Source organism: Tamandua tetradactyla, chromosome 2, assembly GCF_023851605.1.
Source record: "Tamandua tetradactyla isolate mTamTet1 chromosome 2, mTamTet1.pri, whole genome shotgun sequence".
Lineage (NCBI taxonomy): Eukaryota > Metazoa > Chordata > Mammalia > Pilosa > Myrmecophagidae > Tamandua > Tamandua tetradactyla.
The window spans coordinates 185,577,318-185,601,187 of record NC_135328.1 but is presented as its reverse complement, the minus strand read 5'-3'; the positions used below and the strand labels follow the sequence as shown (position 1 = coordinate 185,601,187).

The 23,870-nt window shown below is 48.3% G+C and overlaps 1 protein-coding gene across 1 annotated transcript; it reads right to left on the bottom strand.

The window, feature by feature from the left end:
- Positions 1 to 651: 651 nt before the first annotated feature.
- On the bottom strand, positions 652 to 2,294 carry LOC143674443 (succinyl-CoA:3-ketoacid coenzyme A transferase 1, mitochondrial-like). The gene has a single exon (XM_077150158.1). It carries the CDS (start codon positions 2,240 to 2,242, stop codon positions 680 to 682), a length of 1,563 nt encoding a protein of 520 aa, XP_077006273.1. The 5' UTR covers positions 2,243 to 2,294; the 3' UTR covers positions 652 to 679.
- Positions 2,295 to 23,870: the final 21,576 nt, after the last annotated feature.

The window sequence follows — 23,870 nt, the reverse complement described above, 5'->3', positions numbered from 1 at the left end:
CCCATCAGCCAGTTCACTGTCCCACTGAGACGGTCTTGCTTTCATTCTAGGGATATTTATCTAGCTATGAGAATTGTGGGGGAAGTGGATGAACTAGAGGGAAATAAAATTTAGCAACAAAATGAATGCGTAGGTGGAGGAGATGAGACTATAGGGAAATAAAATATTCCAATGAAATGAAAAAGTCAGAATGGGCCAAATGAATATATATATGTTCCTCTATAGTTTTCATGGTACTAGTAAAATGGTGCCTTAGGTATACTCTGGGTAGAGTAATTTTCTCCCTCATCATATTTTTCTACATTTCATGATTCAACTATGAAGGAAAGCATATCAGTGAAGTCCTTCCTATCTAATCATCTAAAACTCCATATAATTTCATGTAAATATTACAGAAAGTGAAAATGGCATCAGATGTCCACACTGATTATAGCAGAGAGCTTTCTTGGCACTTATAGAACATATAAGATAATCTCCTATTTTTGCCTTCTATTTAAGTGAAGTCATATCCCTCTTGAGAGGACAAGGTACCTAACTGTAGAAAGTCTGAAATGCCAGGAGAAAACGAGTGAAACTGCTTATGAAATGTATAAATGCGATTCCTGACTTCCTGTCTGTTAAACCTTATGGTGTTAAAATGAAAAACACACATTTCATTGACAAAGGTTTATGTCACACTTTAAGTTACAACTTGCTGCATTGGCTTGAGATTTGGGGACACTGCAAAGGCGCAGCCCGTGTACTTTTTGATGTCATCCACAGTCAGGCCTTCCCAGAGTTCGATCAGCGTCAGTCCTCTCATTTTGTCTACGTCAAACACGGCCTTTTCAGTGATGATGCGGTTCACACACCGCTTCCCCGTCAGCGGCATTGTACATTTGTCCACAATTTTGTGTTCATTTGCCTTGGTAGAATGCTCCATGGTGACCACCACTTTGGTTTTGGGACTGGACACTAAATCCATGGCACCTCCCATTCCTTTCACCTTCTTTCCAGGAATCATCCAGTTGGCCAGGTCACCATATTTAGACACCTGCATTCCCCCTAGCATTGTTAGATTGAGGTGTCCCCCTCTAACCATGGCAAACGACTCATCGCTGGCAAAAAAGGAGGCCCCGGGAATAATCGTGACTGTTTGCTTGCCTGCATTGATTAGATCTGCATCCACCTCATCTTTCAATGGAAATGGACCCAAACCCAGGACTCCATTTTCACTGTGAAGATGAACAGTTATATTGGGGCTGATAAAATTGCTGGCCAGAAGAGGGATTCCTATGCCCAAATTAGCATACATGCCATCCTCAAATTCAAGAGCGGCCCGTTTGATGATACGTGTCCTTTTATTATCTTTGGGTTTTTCATCTTCATCTTTCCGGATTGTTAAACGCTCAATTCTTTTCTCATAATGTTTCCCCTTTATCAGGCGATCTACATAAATACTAGGTATATGGATGTCCTCTGGGGAAAACGATCCAACATCCACAATTTCTTCAACCTCTACCACTGTGGTATCTGCAGCTTTGCATATAGGTTCGTTGAAATTCCGGGCGCTCTTCCTGAAGATAACATTTCCTGCACTGTCTGCCTTCCACCCTTTCACCAAAGCAAAATCCCCTGTAATTGCTTCCTCCAAAAGAAAATGGCGGCCATTAAACTCTCTCACCTCTCTAGGCTTACTGATGATGGCCAAGTGGCCATCTTCATAGTATTTGATGGGTGCACCTCCTTCATGAACCAAGGTCCCATACCCTGTGCTGGTGTAAAAGGCTGGCACGCCAGCCCCTCCTGCCCGTATTTTCTCTGCCAAGGTGCCCTGGGGTGTCAGGTCCAATTCCAACTCACCAGCTAAGTACTGCTGCTCGCACAGTGGATTTCCTCCCACATAAGAACAGACGATGCGTTTTACCTGCTTGGTTTGCAGTAAAAGGCCCAGACCGAAGTCCTCAACCCCCACCGTGTTGCTGACAATAGTGAGCCCTTTTACTCGGGTCTTCAGCAAAGCCCCGATCAGGTTCTCTGGAATTCCACAGAGCCCGAACCCACCGACCAGGACTGTTGCCTCATCAGAGATGTCTTTTACAGCTTCCACGGGATCTGTATAAAATTTGACGCGGAGACGAGTGCTGGAGGAAAAGCTACACGCACAGGCCTCGGTCGGACTCGCGCAGCTCCGCATGCCTCCCGAGACGGCGACGCGGGTGCAGAGCCCAAGCCGCGAGCAGAGGAGTCGCAGGGCCGCCATCGAGGGCCCGCAGGTCCGAGAGCCGCGCTGGGTGGAGGCCAGCAGGGGCCGAGCCCTGCGACCCAGCCGGGCCGCCACCGCGTCACAGAGCAGGGAGGGCGCTGGGCCCCGGGAAGGTGAACGTACTGACGCCTCGGCACCTCTGCAGGCGGGTGTAATGCAGTCCCCATGCTGCCAAAGAGGAGACTGGGCTCAGAGAGGTTACGGGAGGCGCTGAGACTGCAGCAAGGCGAGGACACGCAGGATTCAAATCCAGGCTACCTAGCTCCAGAGGTCCAGACGCTCAAACCTGGCCCGGACAGGAAGGGGCTGCTCACGTGCCACCGTCCCGGGGGCGGAGGGTTCGGGATCCCGGGAGGCACAGAGATGACGCTACACGGGTGCCCGGGGTCAGCATCCCTCAGCGGAAGACTCGCTCCTGGTCCCTCCATGGGGGATGGTGCTGCCCTCGGGTCCAGACCCTGTCCGCGGAGGGCAGATGGGAGCTCAGAGCCTCCGGCTGGAGGACACTGGGGGCAAACCCCTTCTGCTCCTGCCTGACCCTGTAGAGCCTCTGGCAAAAACTCCAAACCCTTCTGAGCCTCTGGACACACCCAAGATCATCTAATGAACAGGCACTGCCGGGTGACCATAAGGGTGATGACGATGCTATGAGGGCAGAGGTGGTCACAGTCACCCCTCCCAGAGCGCTCACTTTGTGCCAGGCACATGACCTTTTTTAACCCCATTGACACCTGCAACAGGGGGTGCCTGCCCCCTAATAAGTCCCCCTGGGAGAACTCAGGTTCACCCTGCCTTGCACAGCCATCAGTCACAGCGGAAGGGTAGCTGCTCTTAAGGAGTCTGCCCTTCCTTTTGCCCTGAATCCCCCCCAGCTGGAACTAGTCAAGGATGTTGCAGTTTTCCTACCTCTCCACTGACTGATTCCCATCAGCAGACAGAAGTGAGCAGCTGTCTCCTAACCAGAAAGACCTTCCTTTGACCCCACTTCTCCTCCAGTTGCTACCCTGTTCTCTGTTCTCTTTATCCAGCAAAGGTTCTGGAAAGATGTGTCTCCTGTCTATGCTGCCCTTCTCAGAGCTCTCTTCACTGTCCCCAATCAAATTGTGTTCCCACACTCTATAAGCTGTCCTGATCAAAGATGTCAACAACCTCCACCTGGCTAAATCCTTTGGTCATTTCTCCCTCCTGTTTAACTCATCCTCTCACAGCAGGATGATTCCCTCCTTTGGGGAATGTTCACTTTCTTGGGTCTGGGCTCCTGTTCTCTCCAGTTTTCCTGCTTCCTCCCCGATCCCTCCTGGTCTGTATTTATGTCAAAAATCAAAAAAATCTACAGCAAAGCTACTAGCTAATAAATCAGTATGGCAAAGTGATGGGGTTCAAGATCAACACCCCAAAATCAATAGTGTCTCTATACACTAGTAAAGAGCAATCTGAGGAGGAAATCAAGAAAAAATTCCATTTACGATAGCGACCAAAAAAATCAAATATTTAGGAATAAATTTAACTAAGGATACAAAAGACCTACCCATAGAAAACTATAAGAAATTGCTAAAAGAAATCATGGAAGACCTAAATAAATGGAAGGGCATACCATGCTCATGGATTAGAAGACTAAATATAGTTAAGATGTCAATTCTACCCAAATTGATTTATAGATTCAATACCATACCAATTAAAATCTAAACAATTTATTTTGCAGAAACAGAAAAACCAATAACCAAATTCATTTGGAAAGGAAGGGTGCCCCAAATAGCTAAAAATATCTTGAGAAAGAAAAATGAAGTGGGAGTTGTCACACTACCTGACTTTAAAGCATATTATGAAGCTTCAATGGTCAAAACAGTGTGGTACTGACATAAAGATAGATATACTGACCAATGGAATCAAATAGAGTGTTCAGATATAGACCTTCTCATCTATGGACAATTGATCTTTGGTAAGGCAGTCAAGCTAACCCACCTGGGACAGAGCAGCCTCTTCAATAAATGGTGCTTGGAGAACTGGATATCCATATGCAAAAGAATGAAAGGTTCCATAACTCACACCCTATACAAAAATTAACTAAAAATGGATTGTTCTAGTTTGCTAGCTGCCAGAATGCAACACACCAGAGACGGATTGGCTTTTAATAAAAGGGAATTTATTTTGTTGGTTCTTCAGAGGAAAGGCAGCTAACTTTCCACTGAGGTTCTTTCTTACATGGAAGGCACAAGATGGTCTCTGCTGGTCTTCTCTCCAGGCCCCTGGGTTCGAACAACTTTCCCGGGGCGGGGGGGGCTTCTTTCTGTATCTCCAAAGGCCTGGGCTGAGCTGCTAGTGCTGAGATGAGGAATGCTGAGCTGCTTAGCTGTGCTACGTTGTGATCTCTCATTTAAGCACCAGCCAATTAAGTCAAACATCACTCATTGCAGCAGACACGCCTCCTAGCCGACTGCAGATGTAATTAGCAACAGATGAGGTTCATGTACCATTGGCTTATGTCCTCAGCAACAAGACTAGGTATGCTCGCCTGGCCAAGTTGACAACTGAATCTAACTAACACATGGATCAAAGACCTAAACATTAGATCTAAGACCATAAAACTTTTAGAAGAAAATGTAGGGAAATATCTTATAAAACTTGTAATAGGAGGCAGTTTCCTAGACCTTACACCCAAAGCATGAGCATTAAAAAAAGAAATAGATAGATGGGAACTCCTCAAAATTAAACAGTTTTGTTCATCAAAGAACTTTGCCAAGGAAGTAAAAAGGCAGCCTACACAATGGGAGACAATATTTGGAAACCACATATCAGGTAAGGGTTTAGTATCCAGAATATAGAAAGAGATTGTTCAACTCAACAACAAAAAGACAAACAACCCAATTACAAAATGGGCAAAAGACATGAACAGACATTTCTCGAAAGAAGAAATACAAATGGCTAAAAGGATATGAAAAGATGCTCAACTTCATTGGCTATTAGGGAAATGCAAATCAAAACTACAATCAGATATCATCTCACACCCAATAGAATGGCCGTGATAAAAAAAAGAAAGAAAGAAAAAGAAAATGACAAGTGCTGGAGAGGATGTGGAGAAAAAGGCACATTTATCCACTGTTGGTGGGAATGTCAAATGGTACAACTGCTCTGGAAGACAGTCTGGCAGTTCCTCAGGAAGCAGAATATAGAATTGCCATATAATCCAACAATCCCATTACTAGGTATCCGTGCAGAGGACCTAAGGGCAAGAACACAAATAGACATTTGCACACCAATGTTTATAGCAGCATTATTTATAATTTTCAAAAGATGGAATGTCTATCAACAGATGAGTGGCTCAACAAGCTGTGTTATATACATATGATGGAATATTACACAGCTGTAAGACAGAACAAAGTTATGAAGCACATAACAAAGTGGATGAACCTTGAGGGCATTATACTGAGTGAAATAAGCCAGAAACAAAAGGATAAATACTGTATAGTCTCACTAATATGAATGAACATTAATGAATGAACTTGGAGAATTGAAGTTAAGAACACAGGCTATCAGGATATAGAAACAGGGTAAAGATTGGACAATTGGTGCTGAAGGAATACAAGATTGTGCAACAGGACTGATTGTTAAAATTCAGAAATGGATAGCACAATACTACCTGATTATAGCACAATAATATAAGTACACTGAATGAAAGTGAATGTGAATATGATAGAGGGAGAAAAGCTGGGGTCACATATGAAACCAAAAGGAAAGGTAAAGGATAAAGACTGAGATGGTATAATCTAGGAATGCCTAGAGTGAACAGTGTGGCATAATTTTATTCTTGGCCTGGTAGCTTAGTCTCTTTCTCTCCCTCCCTCGCCATTTTGGCACATCCGGTTCTTCTAGACCTCTGAATTACAGGCCTCACCAGCAACTAGTGATGATGCAGCCTTGTCTCTCTAACCCTATTTGCCTTCTCCTTAGTCCTCCACCTGCCCAACATCCTCTGCTACGGGTACACTCAGGAACAGCATCTCTATGGTCACAGTCACTCATCCATCCTCCCTGTGTGATTGGCTACCCTCCCCTGGAGGCCACGCCCTAACTCCGCCTCTCCTCAAACTGTATATAATCCAGGGCTCGCCGAGCATCGTGGTCTTTAGCTACTGGCGGCCCTGGCATAAGCGTCTACCAACAATAAAGCTATCTCGCTTCATGCCTTAATTGACTTGGCCTTCAGTCCTTTAGACCCGCAGCGAGGTCTCCTGCGCGCACCCCTTGGACCCAGACCCCCGGCTTGAGCCCCTTTTCTGCGTGCGGCAGTGTCGTCTAGCAAGCAGTGAGAAGCTGAGGAGTAGAGGTTCCCCGATAGGTTAGCGGTTGGGCCAAACCGCAGAACAGTAATGGTGATTAAATGTACAAATGAAAAAACATTTTCACAAGAGGGAGAACAAATGAATGTCAACATTGCAGGGTGCTGAAAAAAAAAATCAAGGTATTATTCAGGATTCCTCCCTTTCCCTCACCTGCACCCCCAGCTATCAATATTTCCTGACCATTTCTCCTCTACAACATTCCTACCCATCCCCTATATGCCACTCCCTGCTTCCCACCAGCACTGACAGCTCTCATTTGGCCACCCTGGGCTCCTGAGGGCTCTGACTTCATTTGTGGACACCACAGTGCATTCTCCCCCTAAAAGCAAGAGGGCTCTTTATGTTTTACATCTAGTGAAATACTTTTTTAAATTTTAAAATAGTTTAGATTTACAGAAAAATTGTTAAGATAGTACAGAGAGCTCCCATATATTTGCCACCCAGTTCCCCTGTTAACGTTTTGTGTTATTATAAGACATTTGTCACAGCTAACGAACCAAATTTGATCATGATTATTTTTAACTGAACACCATACTTTATTTGAGTTTTGTTGGGTTTTCCCTATTGTCTTCTTCTGCTCCAGGATGCCATTCAGGATAGCACATTGCATGCAGGTGATATGCCTCCTCAGACAGCGCTACAAACAGCCTCAGGGTTTCCCCCAGAGAATTTTCTCTGCCCAGAGGCCCCAAGTCTTACCATCATCCATTTCCACATAGAGGCGAAGCCCGAGATTCTTTTCACTGTTCAACAACGAGCAGTCACTGGCTGCCGTGACGTCCATCACCAGCCAGCCCTCATCCCCAGCTTGGAGCGTCCGGAGAGCCAAAAAGAACAAGTCAGACTCCTTGTGGACACAAAAGAACAATTAACTGAGGACTGGCACAGCTGCCTTGTGTTTCTAGTGCCCCCTGGAGAGCCATTTGTGGAGCATTGACCCATGTCCAGGTCTGGGCTGGGTGCCTGTTCTAGTTTGCTAGCCGCTAGAATGCAGTATACCAGGAACGGAATGACGTTTTAATAAGGGGAATTTAATAACTTGCTAGTTTACAGTTCTAAGGCCACGAAAATGACCCAATTAAAGCAAGTCTATAGAAATGTCCAATCTAAGGCATCCAAGGAAAGATACCTAGATCCAAGAAGGCCAATAAAGTTCAGGGTTTCTCTCTCATCTGGAAAGGCACATGGTGAACACAGCATCATCTGCAAGCTTCCTCTCCAGCTCCCTGGGAGGCGTTTTCCTTCATCTCCAGAAGTCGTTGGCTGGTGGACTCTCTGCTTTGTGGTTCTGTGGCATTCTGTTCACTCAGAATCTTATGGCTTTCTCTCTTGTCATTCTCTAGCTTTTTTCCAAAGTACTTCTTCTTTTAAAGGATTCCAGTAAAACCAAGCAAGACCCACCTGGAATGAGCGGAGACACGTCTCCACCTAATCAGATTTAATACCTACACTAATTGAGTCACATCTCCATGGAGATAAGCTAATTAAAGTTTTCAACATATAGATAGTACTGAATAGGGATAAGAAGAAATGGCTGCCTTTACAAAATGGGATTAGGATTAAAACATGGCTTTTCTAGGGTACATAAATCTTTTAAAGCCAGCACAGTGCCTTAAGGGCATTATATCATGATATAATAAAGATGTTACTGCGCCCATGTGCAGATGGGGAAACTGAGGCTCGGGAGGTTCCTGACCCATCCGAGTTGCCAAAGGCAGACTGGCAGGCTGGGATTTGAAGCCTGGACTGACACTGGGTTCTTCTCACAGTGCCAAGAGGCCTCTGGGGTCAAGCATCTATCTGTCTCAGAGGTCTCTGTCCCCAGGAAGCTCCCCTTTTCGTGCACTGGGGTGGAGAGAAGCACCTGTTGGACTGCTCCTTGACGACCGCGAAAATGCTGATGTGGAGGGTCCTGTTGCCCTGGCGCAAGCTCGGCAGCTTATAAATCCGGAGCTCAGCAGCTGTGACCACCTCTCCCTCTGGGATCTGCGTCAGGTCAAACCGGAACTCCTTCCAGTAGGGTTCCTGTGGGGCCTGGGTATGGTCGAGTTCCACTGAAAGACAAAGCAGGGGCAGGCTGTTACTTGCGGCCCCTCAGATTGTTACGAGGTCTGGGAGTCGGGCAGACCTGGGTGAGCCTGGCTCCACCATCCACTGCCCGCGTGGCCAGGGCATGTTACCCGACCTGGTTTTCTCCTTGGTAAACAGGCTCTGCCTCCCAGGGAGTAGAAGGTTCCACGAGGTCATGTCAAGTGCTCGACAAACTATAGCTTCATTATTAGGCCTCAGACCCCATATACTGTCTGCCTCTTCTCAGCCCATGCCAGCTCTTGGACCCAGAGATGAGGTGGCAGGTCCCTGCTCCAGGCAAATGGGGAGCTGGACCTCAGATCGAAGGAAGAAGAGGGCCATGACCTAGGTAGCAAAACCTGATGGACACGAATAGAATTGACCATATTTCCTGGGGGTAGGGGCTCCCCCAGAGTCTGCCCACCAAACCTGGGTGGGTGGGGAGGGGAATGGGAGCTTGGAGCTGACATTTGAGCTGGGCCTTGAGGAGTGAATGTGAATTTGTCACAATGTCAAGGGAGAAAGGTACTGCAGAGAAAGGGAACCAGTGTGAGCAAAGGCTAAGGAGCTTCAGGGCACATACAAGGAAAATAGCAACCATAAAGCACAGCAAAATGTGAAAGGATCCAAAGTTCCTTTTTGGAACAAGGTGAAGGAGGAAGGAGGGCTGGACGGAGACATAAAAAAAAAAAAAAAGAAGAAGAAAACAAGGTAGGAATGACAAGCTCCTTTTAGAGACCCAGATTAAGTGCCAGGGGATGTTAGAGGATGCCGTGAGGTGGTAGAATCTGAGCCAACTTCACAGAAGAGATGACAGCTGAACTGGGCCTTGAGATGGGCTGGAGCCCTGCCTGTTGGAGAAGGGGAGAGGGGTACAGGAGGTGTCGTGGGCAGAGGCATGGAGGCCACCAGGGACTGCACACATATCCGTGGTGTGGCGCTCAGGGCCTGAGTCTGGCTGTGGCTCTCTGCAGAGAGCTGGAGTTCTGGGCCAGGGCCATATGCTGGGATGCTTGCCAGAGGGAGCACAGGGGTACCAGACAGCAGGGAGTAGTGAGGTTTGAGGGTAAAGATAAAGGAAAGACTGGAGGTGAGACCCGAGAAGGGGCCCGGTGGCAGGGGCTGGTCTACCAGTCTGGGCAAGAGGCCACGGATGTGGAAAAACCCCACATCGCCCCAGCTGCAGGAAATGCCCAGGACAGTCTATTTGGGACAGTCTCATTGCAGCCTCCTGTCACTTTAAAACACCAAAAATCTGTGACTCCGGATGCAGGGGTGGGAGCCGCCCAGCACCTTCTCCAAAACCAAACACTGAGATTTTAATTATATGTCTGTGTGTCTTTTTAAAATCCTCTCTCTGGCCACTGGGCTCAGTGACCACAAGACAGGTTTTTAAAAAGCACCAGGCTATGTGACCCAAGACGGATGTGGGGAGCCCTTCCTGTCCTTGTGCTGGGGACTTGGTCCAGTGATGGACAGGCAAACAGCTGTGCTGGGTGGGTCCAGTGGACAGGACATGCTTGGGCAGGAAGAGATGTTCATCGTCCAACCACAGCAGCCACACTGGCCCCCAAGACACACAGCAAACGCCCACCTGAGTGCCAGGCTGTTTCAGACACAGCCTGACACAGTGAGGGATCCTGGACCCACACAGACAGGCAGAGTGCATTTAAGGCAGGCTCTGGAGCTTTGCTGAGTGATGCTCCCAAGAATATCTACACCTGTTCCCTAATCCCTACAGACAGCTCACACACAACTTTGTTGACAATTTCAGCGAATCAGAGTCTGCAGAGACCATCTCTGTTAGTGGCTATTTAAGAATCTCTGACTTGCAGGAAGGTCTTTTGTGGTTAAGTATGAAACAGGCTATGGCTGTGGTTGTCCCAGGGTGTGGAGTGGTGTGGGAAGGAGGGTGGCTCAGTCATGCCCTTTGCTGGACCCTCATCAAAGCAGCTCTGTGGACATCTGGGCCAGGGCATCACGGGGTCTGCAGGTGGGTCCTGGGGCTCACTGGAAACTGTCTGCAGGCCTGATGCTGCTTTCCTGTTGGATCTGGGGATTGAAAGAACAAGCCACAAACTCACCAACTCCATGCAGGCACCAGGTTCTGAAGCCTCTCTCTTCCCTCACTCCCCTGAGGGCACTGAGCAACCCCAGGACCAACACAGGCTGGTTCAAGAGAGTCTAATTCAACTGAGCTGACTCCAGTTCCAACTTCTGTCTTATGGCCCTGGGAAACCTAAACAAATTCATTCAGGAGTTCCAGCGCAGAAGAACGCCTACCCAGCTGTCCCAATCAATGGTGATTATCATGAAATACTGAAGAAATTTCCTGGGATGTGGAATTGATTAAAGGGAAGGAAATTTGCCTCTGATAGTCAGTGGGGAGGATGGGTACAAGCCTCCCATGGATTTGCAGCATTTTCAGTGGCTGTTGCTTTGAGTTAGAAGAGATATGTCCCCAGAGCTGTTGTTGATGAACAGCATTTTCTGACACCCGTGTTTTTCCCAGGTTAACTGTGCAGGCATAGCCTGCTTTAGCCAGAGGCAGCATCGGGCAACATAGGCAGCTCTGGACACTGGCCAGGCTCTGGCATCACAGGCTTCACCCCACCAACAACTGAGTACTTCCCTCTCGGCCTCACTCTCCTCTGTGAACTAGGAATAAGGATGCCCTGCCCAGCTTTCCTCAGAGAGCTGAGAAAAGGCTTAGTAAACAGTAGGGTTGATGGACTGCAAGGGGTGGCCGCTCAACCGGAGTTTGTGTGGGCGTGAACTGTGATCTCCTAACTCCGTGCCAAGGTGTGGTGCCATCAGGAGACCGTTCAGAAATCCCAAGGCCCTGGGGGGTAAAAGAGTGACTTTGAATTGTGTTTTCTAAATAAATTTATTCCCTCATTTAATTATTCACAAGTTATTAAGTTCTTATTATGAACAAATTTATCAGGTTCTTCCTGTAGGCACCAGGAATTCAACAAATAAAAGACAAGTCCTCTGCACTCGTGAAGTTGCAGTCCAGTGGGGAAGAGAATATCAAAAAAGGCCAAGTAAAATGCATGCTGGGTCATTTTCACTGTGCTATGAAGGAAATATCGAGGATTACGGACTCAAGAGTAATGGGGAAGGGGTGGAAAGCACCTTTCATAGGATGTTCACACGACCTTTGAGGAAGAAACAGGAAAGACCAGTGTGAATATTCTCACCTTGCCGGCAGGAATGCTGCGTAGAGGAACTCGGCAATCTCTAGCAAAAGTATATACACATTTGCCCTTTGATGTGACAATCCCCAAGACACCTTGGCAAAAATATGGAAACATATATGTGCAGATTACTCATTGGACATAAGAACAGACAAGGCTGGTTCCACAGGCACCTCTGAATGTCTATTTTCCACAAATTATAAAAGTTTCCAAAAACATTGACCTAGCATCTATCTGGGGAAGTAGAAAATTAACTGATTTTCTGAACCTACTGTGACTCCCAGAAAATAAACAACCACGGGACCCTCAGCCTTCTCCTCCAGCCTCTGATAAACAACCTGTGAATCCCACAGGTTGTTTTTGTATATGTATTATATGAAATTATATATGAAGTTGTAGTATATGAAATTATATACCATTGTATGAATAGACCACAATTTATCCATTCTTGTTACTGGACATTTGGGTTATTTCCAGTTTAGGGTTATTAAGCATAAATCTGCTGTGAACATCCTTCTGAGGATATGTTAAGCCTGGGTGTTAATCCTGCGTATGCCACTTGGAAGCTGTGAAACACTGGACAGGCTGCTTTAAAGTCCCAGAATCTTGGTTTCTTCACGTTTTAGACAGGGTAGATAAAGCATACCTCACAGGGTTACACAGGACTAAGCAGTGCCCTGTGGCCAGCTGGGTGCCTGACACACAGTAGCCACTTAGTAACCAAGAGCTGATATATTACATCCCACTTCTGTGCCTTTGCTCATTTTGTACCCTTTGCGTAGAATATACTTGCTGCTGTTTCTGCTTGCCAAAACTCTAGCTTATTTTTAAAAGGCGGGTCCATAAATCGAACTGCTTCTACTCCCTACTCCATCCCCAAAGAGACAGGTTCCCCTCATAATGGAAGCCACATCCTTCATTATGTGTTTTCACTTTCTTCCTTGCCTGATTCAGGGGCATATCTAGGCCTCTCTTTCTCCTCTTTAGAGAAACCCTGAGTCACCCAAGAACAGCGACCAAATTTGCCATCCACCACCACTGCATACCCAGCTCACGTGGGGCAGGTGCCCACAGTAGATGGGAAAGTTGAAGGCCAGAGGCCAGGCCTCCCCTCTCACATTTTGCTGGAAGCCAGCCATGGGTACAGCATCTCCCCTGGGTTCTCCCCTGGGAGCCTGAGTCCCTGCAGGGTCCTGCCTGAAGGATGGCAGTTTCAGGAGGCATTCTGCTGGCACCTGTTGACAGGCCCATCCTGTATCCCCACCTAGAGGAAGTTGAGGGCCACTCATGTACACTGGGTCCAAATCTGAAGGTCCACATTAAGGGCCATTAACCTGACACGTGACCCCTGGCAAGTCTGTGTCCCTGCTGGGCCTCAGTTTCCCCATCTGTGCAGGGTTGCTCTTTAAGGCCTTTGCTGCTCCGGCCAAAGTCTGTGTCCCCTTTCTGTACCTGAGAAAGGCTCCTCCAGAGATGAGGAACAGGAAACCTTTCCTAGTGGGAGTGAGGTAATATGTCACTGCAACCACATCTCTCTGGAAAACCCCCAGTTCAGTTCTTGCCCCAAGTTTCAACTGGAGGAATTGCATCCTTTTTGCTCACATCTCCTTGAATGTATTTTTGGCCTTGGTGGGCTTGATGTGGTAGAGTATGCGAGTGTTCCCTTTAATTTGGGTTCTAAAGTCGTCTGAGGCCTGGACTGGTAATTATGCCTGCAGTGCCATTTATGGAAACAGCTCTTGAAAAAAGTCAGAAATAAAAACTCACTAAAAATACCTCAGAAATGTAGTCTTGGGCCTCCTCTTGGCAGCACTGAGAATTCTGGGTCAGAGAAAGCCCTTCAGAGTGCAGATTTAATGGACAGTAAATTCTGCAGGTTCCTCTGAGGGCCTGCAGAGGCTGTGGAGACCCAGGCCTTGAGTCAGGTCTGAGTTGGCCCCCGTGGCCTTGGTTACTAAGGGACCTGCTAAAGAGGCCTAGCCTGTCTGCCTCTGGGGCCCCCCGGGAGCCTGCTCTCAATGCCCAGGGCCTGGGCTGTGAAAGGAGGCATGCACACAGCAAAGCTTCTGTTGGAGACACACTGTGACAGGAAAGATACCGAACCCAAGGGGCTGGGCCGCCATCTTTGAGACCACGAGCCCCTGGGAAGAACGGGCTGCGCATCCCCCCTCTGGGGCTTGGGGAGCTGATCGCTGAGAGCTCCTGCTTCCCCCCCCATCATTGTTGAATCCTTGCCCTCAAAGAACTCACCGTCCAGAGGAGCAGATAAACCAGAGGCACAAACTCTGGTTCAGGAGAAGGGAGTCCAACAGCTGCTCTGTGGGGAGGTCGACAAGGCATTTACAATTGATCTGAGAGGAAAATAATCTTTGCATATAGTGGGATAGGGGGCAACCTGGGAGAGTGTAGCTTTAAAGAGAGACTCTGAGAGTGGGGTGCGGGGTATACAGCCAGAAGGCACAGGAGCCCTGAGGAACTACTGGACAAGGCCGGCTCAAGGAGGGCCTGGAATGCAGAACTAAGCATAGGCTTCTGTGGGCTCTGCTAGCCTGAAGGGAAAGACCAGTCAGGGGAGGTCAGAAATATTTCTCTTTAAAGCCTCTCTGGGCTGAGGAAGAAAGTGTCTTTTGAGTCTTACTTTTTGTTCAGAAATGGGACAGATTTAGGCCACCTGGCTGGCTGTAAATGTTGTTGAGAGCATAAAATAGCTGATTGGTGTCGGGCTGATGGATGCAGGGTTTAGCATCAGGAAGTTTAGCCTGTGAGTGGCAAGTACGGTCCTCAGACCTGGAGGAACGCACTGTCAGCATGTGGATGGCCGCGGTGGCTAGTGGAAGCTGCCTCCCCACCAAAAGTGAACATACACATACGTTGTATAAATATAGCATAATTATATATATAAAAAAAGAGCTACAGACACAATATGAATGAATCTTTAAAACATGCTGAATGAAAGAAGTGACGCCAAGGAGTATCCTCTGTAGGATTCCATTTATATAAAGTTCACAAACAAGCCAAACTAATCTACAATGGTAAGAATCAGAACATGGTTGCCTGGGGAGGATGGACTGGTGGATTTAGGGTTCTCAGGGGGCAATCATGGTATGTTTTTGTATGGTCTGAATTTTGTATAATGAGCATGCATTATTTCTGTAAAGCCCAAAATAATAACTACTTTAAAAACAGCATTCTCAGTTTATTACTTGTTCACATTCAGTTCAATTCTCCCAGCACTTATTGCATCTAAGTATGAGCCAGGATCTGGGCTGGGCTGGGAGGCAGATGCTGAGTAAGGGTGTGAGGAGCATAGAATGTGGACGCAGAAAGATGACCTGCTGTGTGACCTTGGGAAAATCACTTAATTTCTCTGTGCCTCACTCTCCTCTTTTTTAAATAGAGATATGACAGTTAATTGTGAGATGCCAATGAAGGAGCAGAAGTGGAGTTCCTGGGCAAGTGGTCACTGGGTATCATTTCAGTAGGATGAGAAACATTATCCCTATTTTACAAAGGAGGTAACTGAGGTCCTAAGAGGAGAACTAAGTAAGCCCACAACACACTGAGGGCAGTAGATGGCAGAATCAGGATGCAAATTCTGTCTGAATCCCAGGTAGAAATGTCTGAACCCAGTGCCATCTCGCCTCCCATTGTTCAGCCGCCTTCTGGTTTCCAGATCTAGCACCATGACAGGCTCTAATAATCTTAATGGCTTATGTACTGATTATTTGTATCTCCCAGGAGAAAGTCAGCTCCACAAGGCAGGGACTTTGTTTTGTTCACTGCTGTACCTGGCAACTAGAACTGGCACATAGTAGGCATTCCATAACAATTTGTACAATGAATGAATGAAAAAGTGAGGGAATTTTCTTAAAAAGAATGAAAGAAAGTGACCCTGGGGTTCATGGAGATAAAGCGTCACCCCTTCAAGGTCACAGAGCAGGACCAGGGCCAGGTCCTTGATTCTCAGTCATGCCTGCTTTTCTCAAATCCAACAGCGCTGGTTCATCAACACTGTCATCAGCCACCCAAGACCACTGAAACAATTTAGTTAAGACAAAGTGAAGATGGCTCCACTCTGGTCCTGGGCTAGACTTCTGCCCGCTGGTGCTACTGATGCCTCAGATTCTCTTTCTGGAACATGGGCACCTGCCATTCTGCTGACATGAGATGGAGAAAAATTCAGGAAGAACATTCAGAGTTGGGCCTTGTGCCTCCATTCCTCCCTCAGGAGGGGCTGGTCCAGCTAATTAAACCTGTGCTCTGAGGAGGACTGGGGGGAGGCATGGGTGTGAAGGTGCCTCCGACACAGAACCACGGGGTTTGAGCTAGGAAGCACCTTGTTTTCCTGACATTGTCACCGCAGACTAGAAAAGAAAGCACATGCCTAGAGAAGGAAAGCGGCTCAGCCAACAACATGCAGGCAAGTAATGGGAGGCCCAGAGAGTACAGAGTTCAGGGCTCTCCTTTCCCTGATAAACTGAGAGACCAGGACAGGCTCTATCTGCTCCACATGGGCAACAGCCCCATCCCGTGCCCTGACCAAGAGAAGCCAAGTGTCCACAAAGCTGACATTGATATACAGGCCAGGCAGGACCACCTGGTTCTGACCATGGCCTTGGCCTCCCACCTTAGCAACTGTAACTCATTGCCCAGGCTTCCTAGAGTATCTGCTCAGAGACAGAAGGCCTGACCCATGGGCTGGAGGCCTGGGAGAGGCCCCAGTACCTCCAGGTCCAACAGGGTGACAGCCTGGCTTTTCAGGAACCAGATGAGGCTGACAGGAGAGGTAGAAGTGGAGGTAACATGCGGGGACTTGGGTGTCGTGTTAAGGCTACAGCAACTCTGCTTTTGGACTCCAGCTGGTTGTGGGGTCTACCACACCGGGAAAGTTCCCAGTATGTTTCTAATATCCCACATGCACCCTAAGTAATTACTGGTTAAAACTATTCTAACTCAAAGAGTTCTACCAGTGCAATCCATACATCAGAATTAGGAAGGCTCTTCTGACAACTGGATATGCTCGCCCACAGACAGGGTTTCCAGTGAATAAAGACCTGTTTGATAATCCCACTGCACTGGAGAACTCAGATTTTAATGAAACATGCAGAAATGGTGCAGGAGGAAATGGGGATTTGGAATCCACAACCCTGGATTGTCTGGATGGCCTCTCTGAGCTGTGAAATATGGCTGGCAAAAAAGCTTCACATTTGAAGTTCAAATGCTGATATTTATTCCAAAAATAGGTGCAAACTCCTTTGGTTCACTTTTAAAATCTGTTTCGGGAATTCACATATGTATAAGACATGTGGAAATGTTCTCACCACATTCACCCCAAAGATGGAGCAGCATCTGGGAGGGTTCAGGGTCAGTGTCGACCCAGCCTCAGGTTCACTCTACAAAAGGTGGGGCTGACTTTCTGCCCCATGCCCTCTTATCAACCTCACACAACCCTGAGAGTAAGATCACTAGGAGCCCCATTTGACAAAGGGAGACCCTGGACTTAGGGAAGTGAGGGACCAGCCCAAGATCACACAGCAGAGGCAGGAGGGGAACCAAATCTGCCTGAACTCAGGGCTCTGCTCAATTTATGGCAACAGCTGTCTCTCAGGGCTGGGTGTGACTTGACCCAGGGGCTAGGGGAAAGTGGAAACTGGCTTGGGCAGTGACTCATTCTTGTGGGCAGCTCTCCTGGGAGCATTCTTGAGGCAACTCCTTCTGCTGCTCTTCTGGGTCCTGAGCACTGGGTCAGCCTGCCCTGAGGCCAGACCTCCAACCCTGGATCCACATATGGTCTCCTCTCTCATCTGTCCAGGATGCTCACCCTGTGAGTTAGCTGGCCCTCTAAATAGGCATCAAGAAGGCAGTACCCAGAACCCACCAGGTGGGGTCCTATGCCTTGTGCAGCTCTCATCACTGGTTTGTGGCTACATACTGCTACTTGCTTCCCTCACCCAGCCTACCACCAGTTTTGGGGAGGGGAGTGAAGGCCTCCTTGGAGCTCCCTACCTCCTGCCTTACGGGTGGAAGCAAATGATTGAGGACAATAACCAAAAGCTGGAAGCAATTCAAATGTCCACCAACAAATGAATAGGTAAACAAAATGTAATGTATACATGCAATGGAATATTACTCAGTCCTAAAAAGGGACGAAGTTCTGATATATGATATGATATGAATGAAACTTGAAGATGTCACATTGAGCAAAACAAGCCAGACACAAAGGGACAAATATTGTATGATTTCATTTACATGAAATACCTATTCTAAGCAAATACATAGAGACAGAAAGCAGATTACAGATTACCAGGGGCTGGGGTGGCGGTGGGGGGATGGAGACAGAGTTTCTGTTATGGGTAATGAAAAAGTTTTGCTTGTGTTGGCAGCACAATATTGTTAATGTATTTAATATCACTGAATTGTACCTATGAAAGTGGGTAAAATAGGAAATTTTGTGTTGCATATATGTTCCCAAAGCAAAATTTTTTAAAAAACGAAAGAAATAGCCAAGGCCCATAACACGTGCTATTTGCTGCATGCCCTGTGATCTCTGCCCGAACCACTCTGAGAGCTCTCTCTACCTTGGAAGGCCTGCTCTCCTGATAGCAGAATTGTCTTGCCCTTGAGCACTGCATGTAAAGCCAGACAACCTGGGCAGAGCCCATGACACCGCCTCTCTGCATCTCACTGTCCTCATCTTGGGATGAGTCATTGGCTGTCAATGGGGCTGCTGGGGGGATTTAGAGCCAGGCAGCAGAGAAGGTTGGTGTTCATGGCAGAGTTCCTCTTGGCTCCTAGGGGTTCTCCCCACCTAGGGGCAGAGCTGTAGTCCTTGGTTCTGCAGGCCCAGCCTGGTCTCTGCCCCAGTCCAGACTCCTGCCTGTCACCAGCCACACAGAGGAAGCAAAGCAGATGGTAAACCAGGTCAACAGCAAATATTCATGATGGTAGATTAAAGTGAGTTCAGTAATGGAAAACATCTTTGAGACCTTTAAGAGTAAATAGTTTCATAGTTTGGAGTAAAATTTTGTCAGGGAAGAAAACCTCGGCTTAGCGTAGGAGAATGGAGGGGCCAGGCTGAGACTTGGGTCATTCTTCAGACGTGGACTCACAGTCTATTACAGGCCCCGTCCGGGGGCTGGGGCCCAGGGTGACAAGACCACGGTTCCAGTTCCACCCAGCTCCCCTGACAGCTGGTACCCACAGCCCTCCAGGTTCTGCACTCCAGCCCAAGGGAAGAATCTGCTGTGGACTCTGGACACCTGGGTTCTCATCTCAGTTCTGGCCACTGTGCAGTGACCAGGGGTTTCCACACTGAACTGTGTCCCTCTCATCAGCACTGTCCTTATCACAGTGGCAGCATTATTGCCAGTTTGTCTCCCAGGGCCACACTGTCTTCCAGGCACTGCCCAGGTCCACTGGGACATGACATGATTCTTCTCTTGGTGTGTTTTTGCAGGGATGGGGGTGGTAGGGGTACAGGGGCAAGGTACACGCCCCTGGGAGGTCACCGGCTGCTCATGCCCATCCCCCAGCTTAGACCGTGGCTTCCTGGACCAAGTAGTTCACCTGCCCCTGTGAACTCCACCGACCCCATTACTCCCTGGAGCAGCTGAGACCCCTCCCTGTTCACTGCCTGCCCAAGGCGGTGCCGGGTCTCCCTTTGCCGCGCACTTTCACAGCGAGGGCCATTTGCAACACTCCCCGAGGGCTCACAGTGAGCGGCACCAAACCCTCAGGACCCCCGGGTTCACGGAGGCCTCATGGTGACCGCTGGGTCACGGACACCCATCGCTGCAGCCGACACTTACCCATGTTGATGAAGCTCATGACCAGGTCTGCACGCCCGAGGCCCCGCTCCGAGTGGCCTGGTAGAAGTCCAGCATGAAGAGCGGCGCAGATGCTGGCAACCCGGGGCCAGAGCCGGCCCAAGCACCTGTCTCGGGACAGGCCGAGGGGCGCCCACCCGGCGCGCAGCCGCTTCCGGACCCAGCCAGTGTGCACGCAGCAGGGCCACTTCCCAGCCCGGGGCTACTTCAGTGACAGGCGGTTGTCAGTTAATCTTTCTGCCGCCGTGTGCTTGCCTGGCCTCAGCGGATAGGGGGAGGCGGGCGGGGCTCCTCGCTGCCTCAGGGGCCCCGGGCGTTGTGTGCCACCCGCAGTCCTTGGATCCCGCAGGGCGCGCGGGGACGTGGCCAAGGCCGCGGAACTGGTGCCCCAGGAAGCGGCTTTGGGTTGTGGCTGGAGTCGCGGGTGGTAGCAACAGCGAGATGTTCCCTGCGGGTGGGTGATGGGCGAATCGGGTGAGGGGTCCATAGTCCAGGCGTCAGGGACGTCAGGGTCGTGAAAGCTACCAGGGTCTCCCCATCCACCTGCTTGGCCTCGCCGTCGGGCGCCACTTTGGGGGGGGGGGTGCAGAGACCCCAGGGTAGCTGCACGGTCCAGGGAAAGCAGGAATCTGGGCCCCCCGCGGGGCGTGCGCCTTGTCCGACTGCGGCCCCGCCTTGGTGCGCAGGATGTCACGCTAGGGTCTCAGTCGGGTCTGGAGGGACGCTCGGGGGATGCCAGCCATGCCGGGAGGGTGGGGCGCATTCTTCTCCTGGCTGCAGCCTGACGCGGGCCCCCAACCCCCACCCGCGGCTCCTCGCCAGCCTCCCCGCGCCTCGGCTTGCCTGAGAGTCCGGCGGACTTCTTCCGGACACCTGTTCGGTAAGTTTCTCCCGGCGCGCCTACCTACCTGGCTCCCGCCGGCTGTTTCGCAGCGCCGCACGCGCAGCGGTCGGGGCTTATCCAGAATTGCGCCATCACCGCTAGCCCATGCTGTATGCCCAATCGTTCCCCCGCTGGAGTCGCGCATCGGCTTCCTGCCTCTCTCCGGGCTATTCCCCAGCGTCCAAGAAAGCACTTTTATACATCATCTTAATTTCCAAGGCCCTCAGCGGCTTTCAATAAAAGGCTCCTCACGGAAACTACTCCATTGACTCAGCCCCTTTCTGCACACCCTGTTTTTCCCTGAGCGCTCTCACTTCATTTATTCATTTATGGTTAAGGAGCCTCACGGGAAAGACTAGACTAGACTGAGCTTGGAAGGCTGGAAAGGGAGGGCTGGTCAGTGGGAGGGGAGTATCCCAGGCAAAGGAAATAGCTATGTTAAGGTCCAGAGATTAGAGGGAACATAGCAATGGCAGCTAACAATTAGCGCTTACTATGTACTAGGCACATTCTGAGTGCTTGTCTTGTGAAATTCTTTAATGCTCACAGACTCTTGTAAGGTAGGTACAATTTAATGCCTCATCCTTAAACAGATGAGGAAAGGGAAGCACACAGAGGTTAAAGAATTCCCCCAAGGTCATACAAAAGGTGAAGCATATTCCTTGGAGATTGGGGGAAGCCTGGCTGCCACTACATTGTTCTGGAGGGGTTGAGCTGTGCCGGGGAGATGGCAGAGAGCTGGAGCGCTGCCCCAATGTTTGGAGAGGGCAGAGGTGAGAAAAAGGTGATCTCCCCAAGGTCCCCCAAGGTTGCATTCGGAGAGAGGTGGGCTGCTGTATAGGCCCTTGGAAAGGGTGGGACTGCGCGTTCTAAAGCCCTGAGGATAAATGACTCTCAGACTTTGAGATCTGATGGAGTTTGCCCTGAAGTTTTCCGTAACTGTTTGGGTCCGGTGACCCCTGTGTTCCTTCCAATTTCTCCCTATGGAAAGGGGAATATGTATCCTATGACTGTCCCTCATTTGTATGTTGGCAGCAAATAACTTCTAAGTTTTACAGGTCCAGAGCCAGAGGAGAGTTTGGCCCTTAGGACAGACCAGGCCTGTAGCCGACTTTGATGAGATTTTGTACTGTTTCTGACTTTGTATTGTATTTTTATTGTTAATGATTTAAGGCTTTCCCATATTGTTATGGCATAAATGCATTTTGCATCTGGAAAGAACATGTCTTTTTGGAGTCCAGAGGGTGCAATGTGCTGGTTTGAAGCTATTATGTACCCTCAGAAAAGTCAAGTTCTTTAATTTTCATTCAATATTGCTGGGTGGGAGCTTTTTTATTATTTCGGTGGAGAGGTGACCCACCCAATTGTGGGTGGTAACTTTTGATTAGATGGTTTCCACGGAAATGTGTCTCCACCCATTCAAGGTGGGGTTGCTTCCTGGAGACCTTTAAGAGGGAACCATTTTGAAAACAGCTTGAGAGCCACCAGAACTGAAAGAGCCAACAGAATGGACAGAGCCCGGGGGAAGCCATTGGAGATTCCTGGAGAGAAAGCTAGTAGACCTCACCATGTGCCTTTCTAGCTGAGAGAGAAATTCCAAATTTCATTGGCCTTTCTTGAGTGAAAGTAACCTCTTGTTGATGCCTTAATTTGGCACCATTTTCATGGCCTTAGAACTGTAAACTTGCAACTTAATAAATTCCCCTTTTTAAAAGCCATTCCAGTTCTGATATATTGCAGTCTGGCAGCTTGCAAACTAGAGCAGAGATATATAGTGCCATGTATCCCTCTGATTAAATCTACAAATACAAATTTTCACATGCACTATTTCAAAAGTTTGATATTGGTCAAAGAGCCAATATGTAGAGGGGTATGGGGAAAAACTAAAATTGCATGTTATAACCAATAGTTAACTGGAAGACATCCACAGTACACAGCACTACCAGGGGTAACTAATTGGGGTAGGGGGAAGTGATAATGGGTAGTTTTGATTTGATAGTTGGTGAGGCTGTGTTTGACGGTTCTTTGTCACTATGGACCAATTTAAATTGTCTAAAATTGTGAGTGCTGCAGATTGTAAAACCGAGTGAAGATACTGCAACACATGGTTTGTTTATTTTGGACATAATACATGATGTCCAATAGATAGAGAGAGCCAAAGGGTACAATGATAGGATGACTGAGAAGCAGAATGGAGAACTGTGATACATTTCTATGATGGAATATGGTGTGGCTACAAAAAGGAAGGATGTCAAGAGCCACACAACAAACTGAATAAACTTTGGGGACAATAAACATTGTACCCAAAACAAAAGAACAAACAGGCTAAAGTCTTCTTCAGAAAATACATATAAGAAAATTGGAGCCTAGACTGTAAACCCTTAAAGCAGCCACACTTACGCTGAAGTTGTAATTGTATTTCTAGATTCTGAGACACTGAGCTATATGTGTGACAGCTGGCATTTCCCTGGAATTTTGAGTGACTCTGTGACACCTAAGACCCAGAAATGGAATGCTGCAGCCCTGCAAGTTAGCATAGCTAAATACAATAACAGTTAAAGTAATGGAAAAAGAGATTCGGCCTTAATTAAAGATAAAAACGAAGTCAATCTGGCTAGGACTAAGGTAAATCAGAATGTAGGGTAAAAGACGATAGTGTATGTATGGACTCTAGACCTTCCACTGCTGTATGAGACCAAAGGCAGAGAGGCTTATTGTGGCTAGAACTAAATTTTCCATAATACACAATCTAAATCAACATGTCTGGATAGCTCATTTATACAACCCAAACTCCTCAAGTCCAGAATGGGAACAAGGCCTTGTAATTCTATATAGCTTAATCTTAATACCAGAACACATCTCAGACTAGGGTAGGCTGATAATTAAAAAGTATTGGTAGAGAAGAAGGTTCCGAGATGGCGGCTTAGTGAGGTGTGGAATTTAATTCATCCTCCAGAGCAGCTAGTAAATAGCCAGGAACAGTACTGAAAAACTGCTGGGGCCACATCAGTGACTGGACACACAGCGCACATCAGTCTGGACAAGCTGGACAAGCTGCGATTCTGCACAGAACTGTAAGCCCCCAAGCCAAGGAGGCAGGTGCCCCTCCCCAATGGGCATTGCAGCCTGGTTCCTGGAGGGGGAAGGAAGGAGACTTGATTAGCACAGGGGCTTAGCTCAACGAAGTTCCACTTGGGAAATTAATTAATAATTTCTGACTACTGGAAATAGGCCCCCAGCTCAGATAAACCTCGAATAAGAGCTAAAGGTACTCAGAGTTTTTGCCCCGGCACAGAGTGGGCAGGA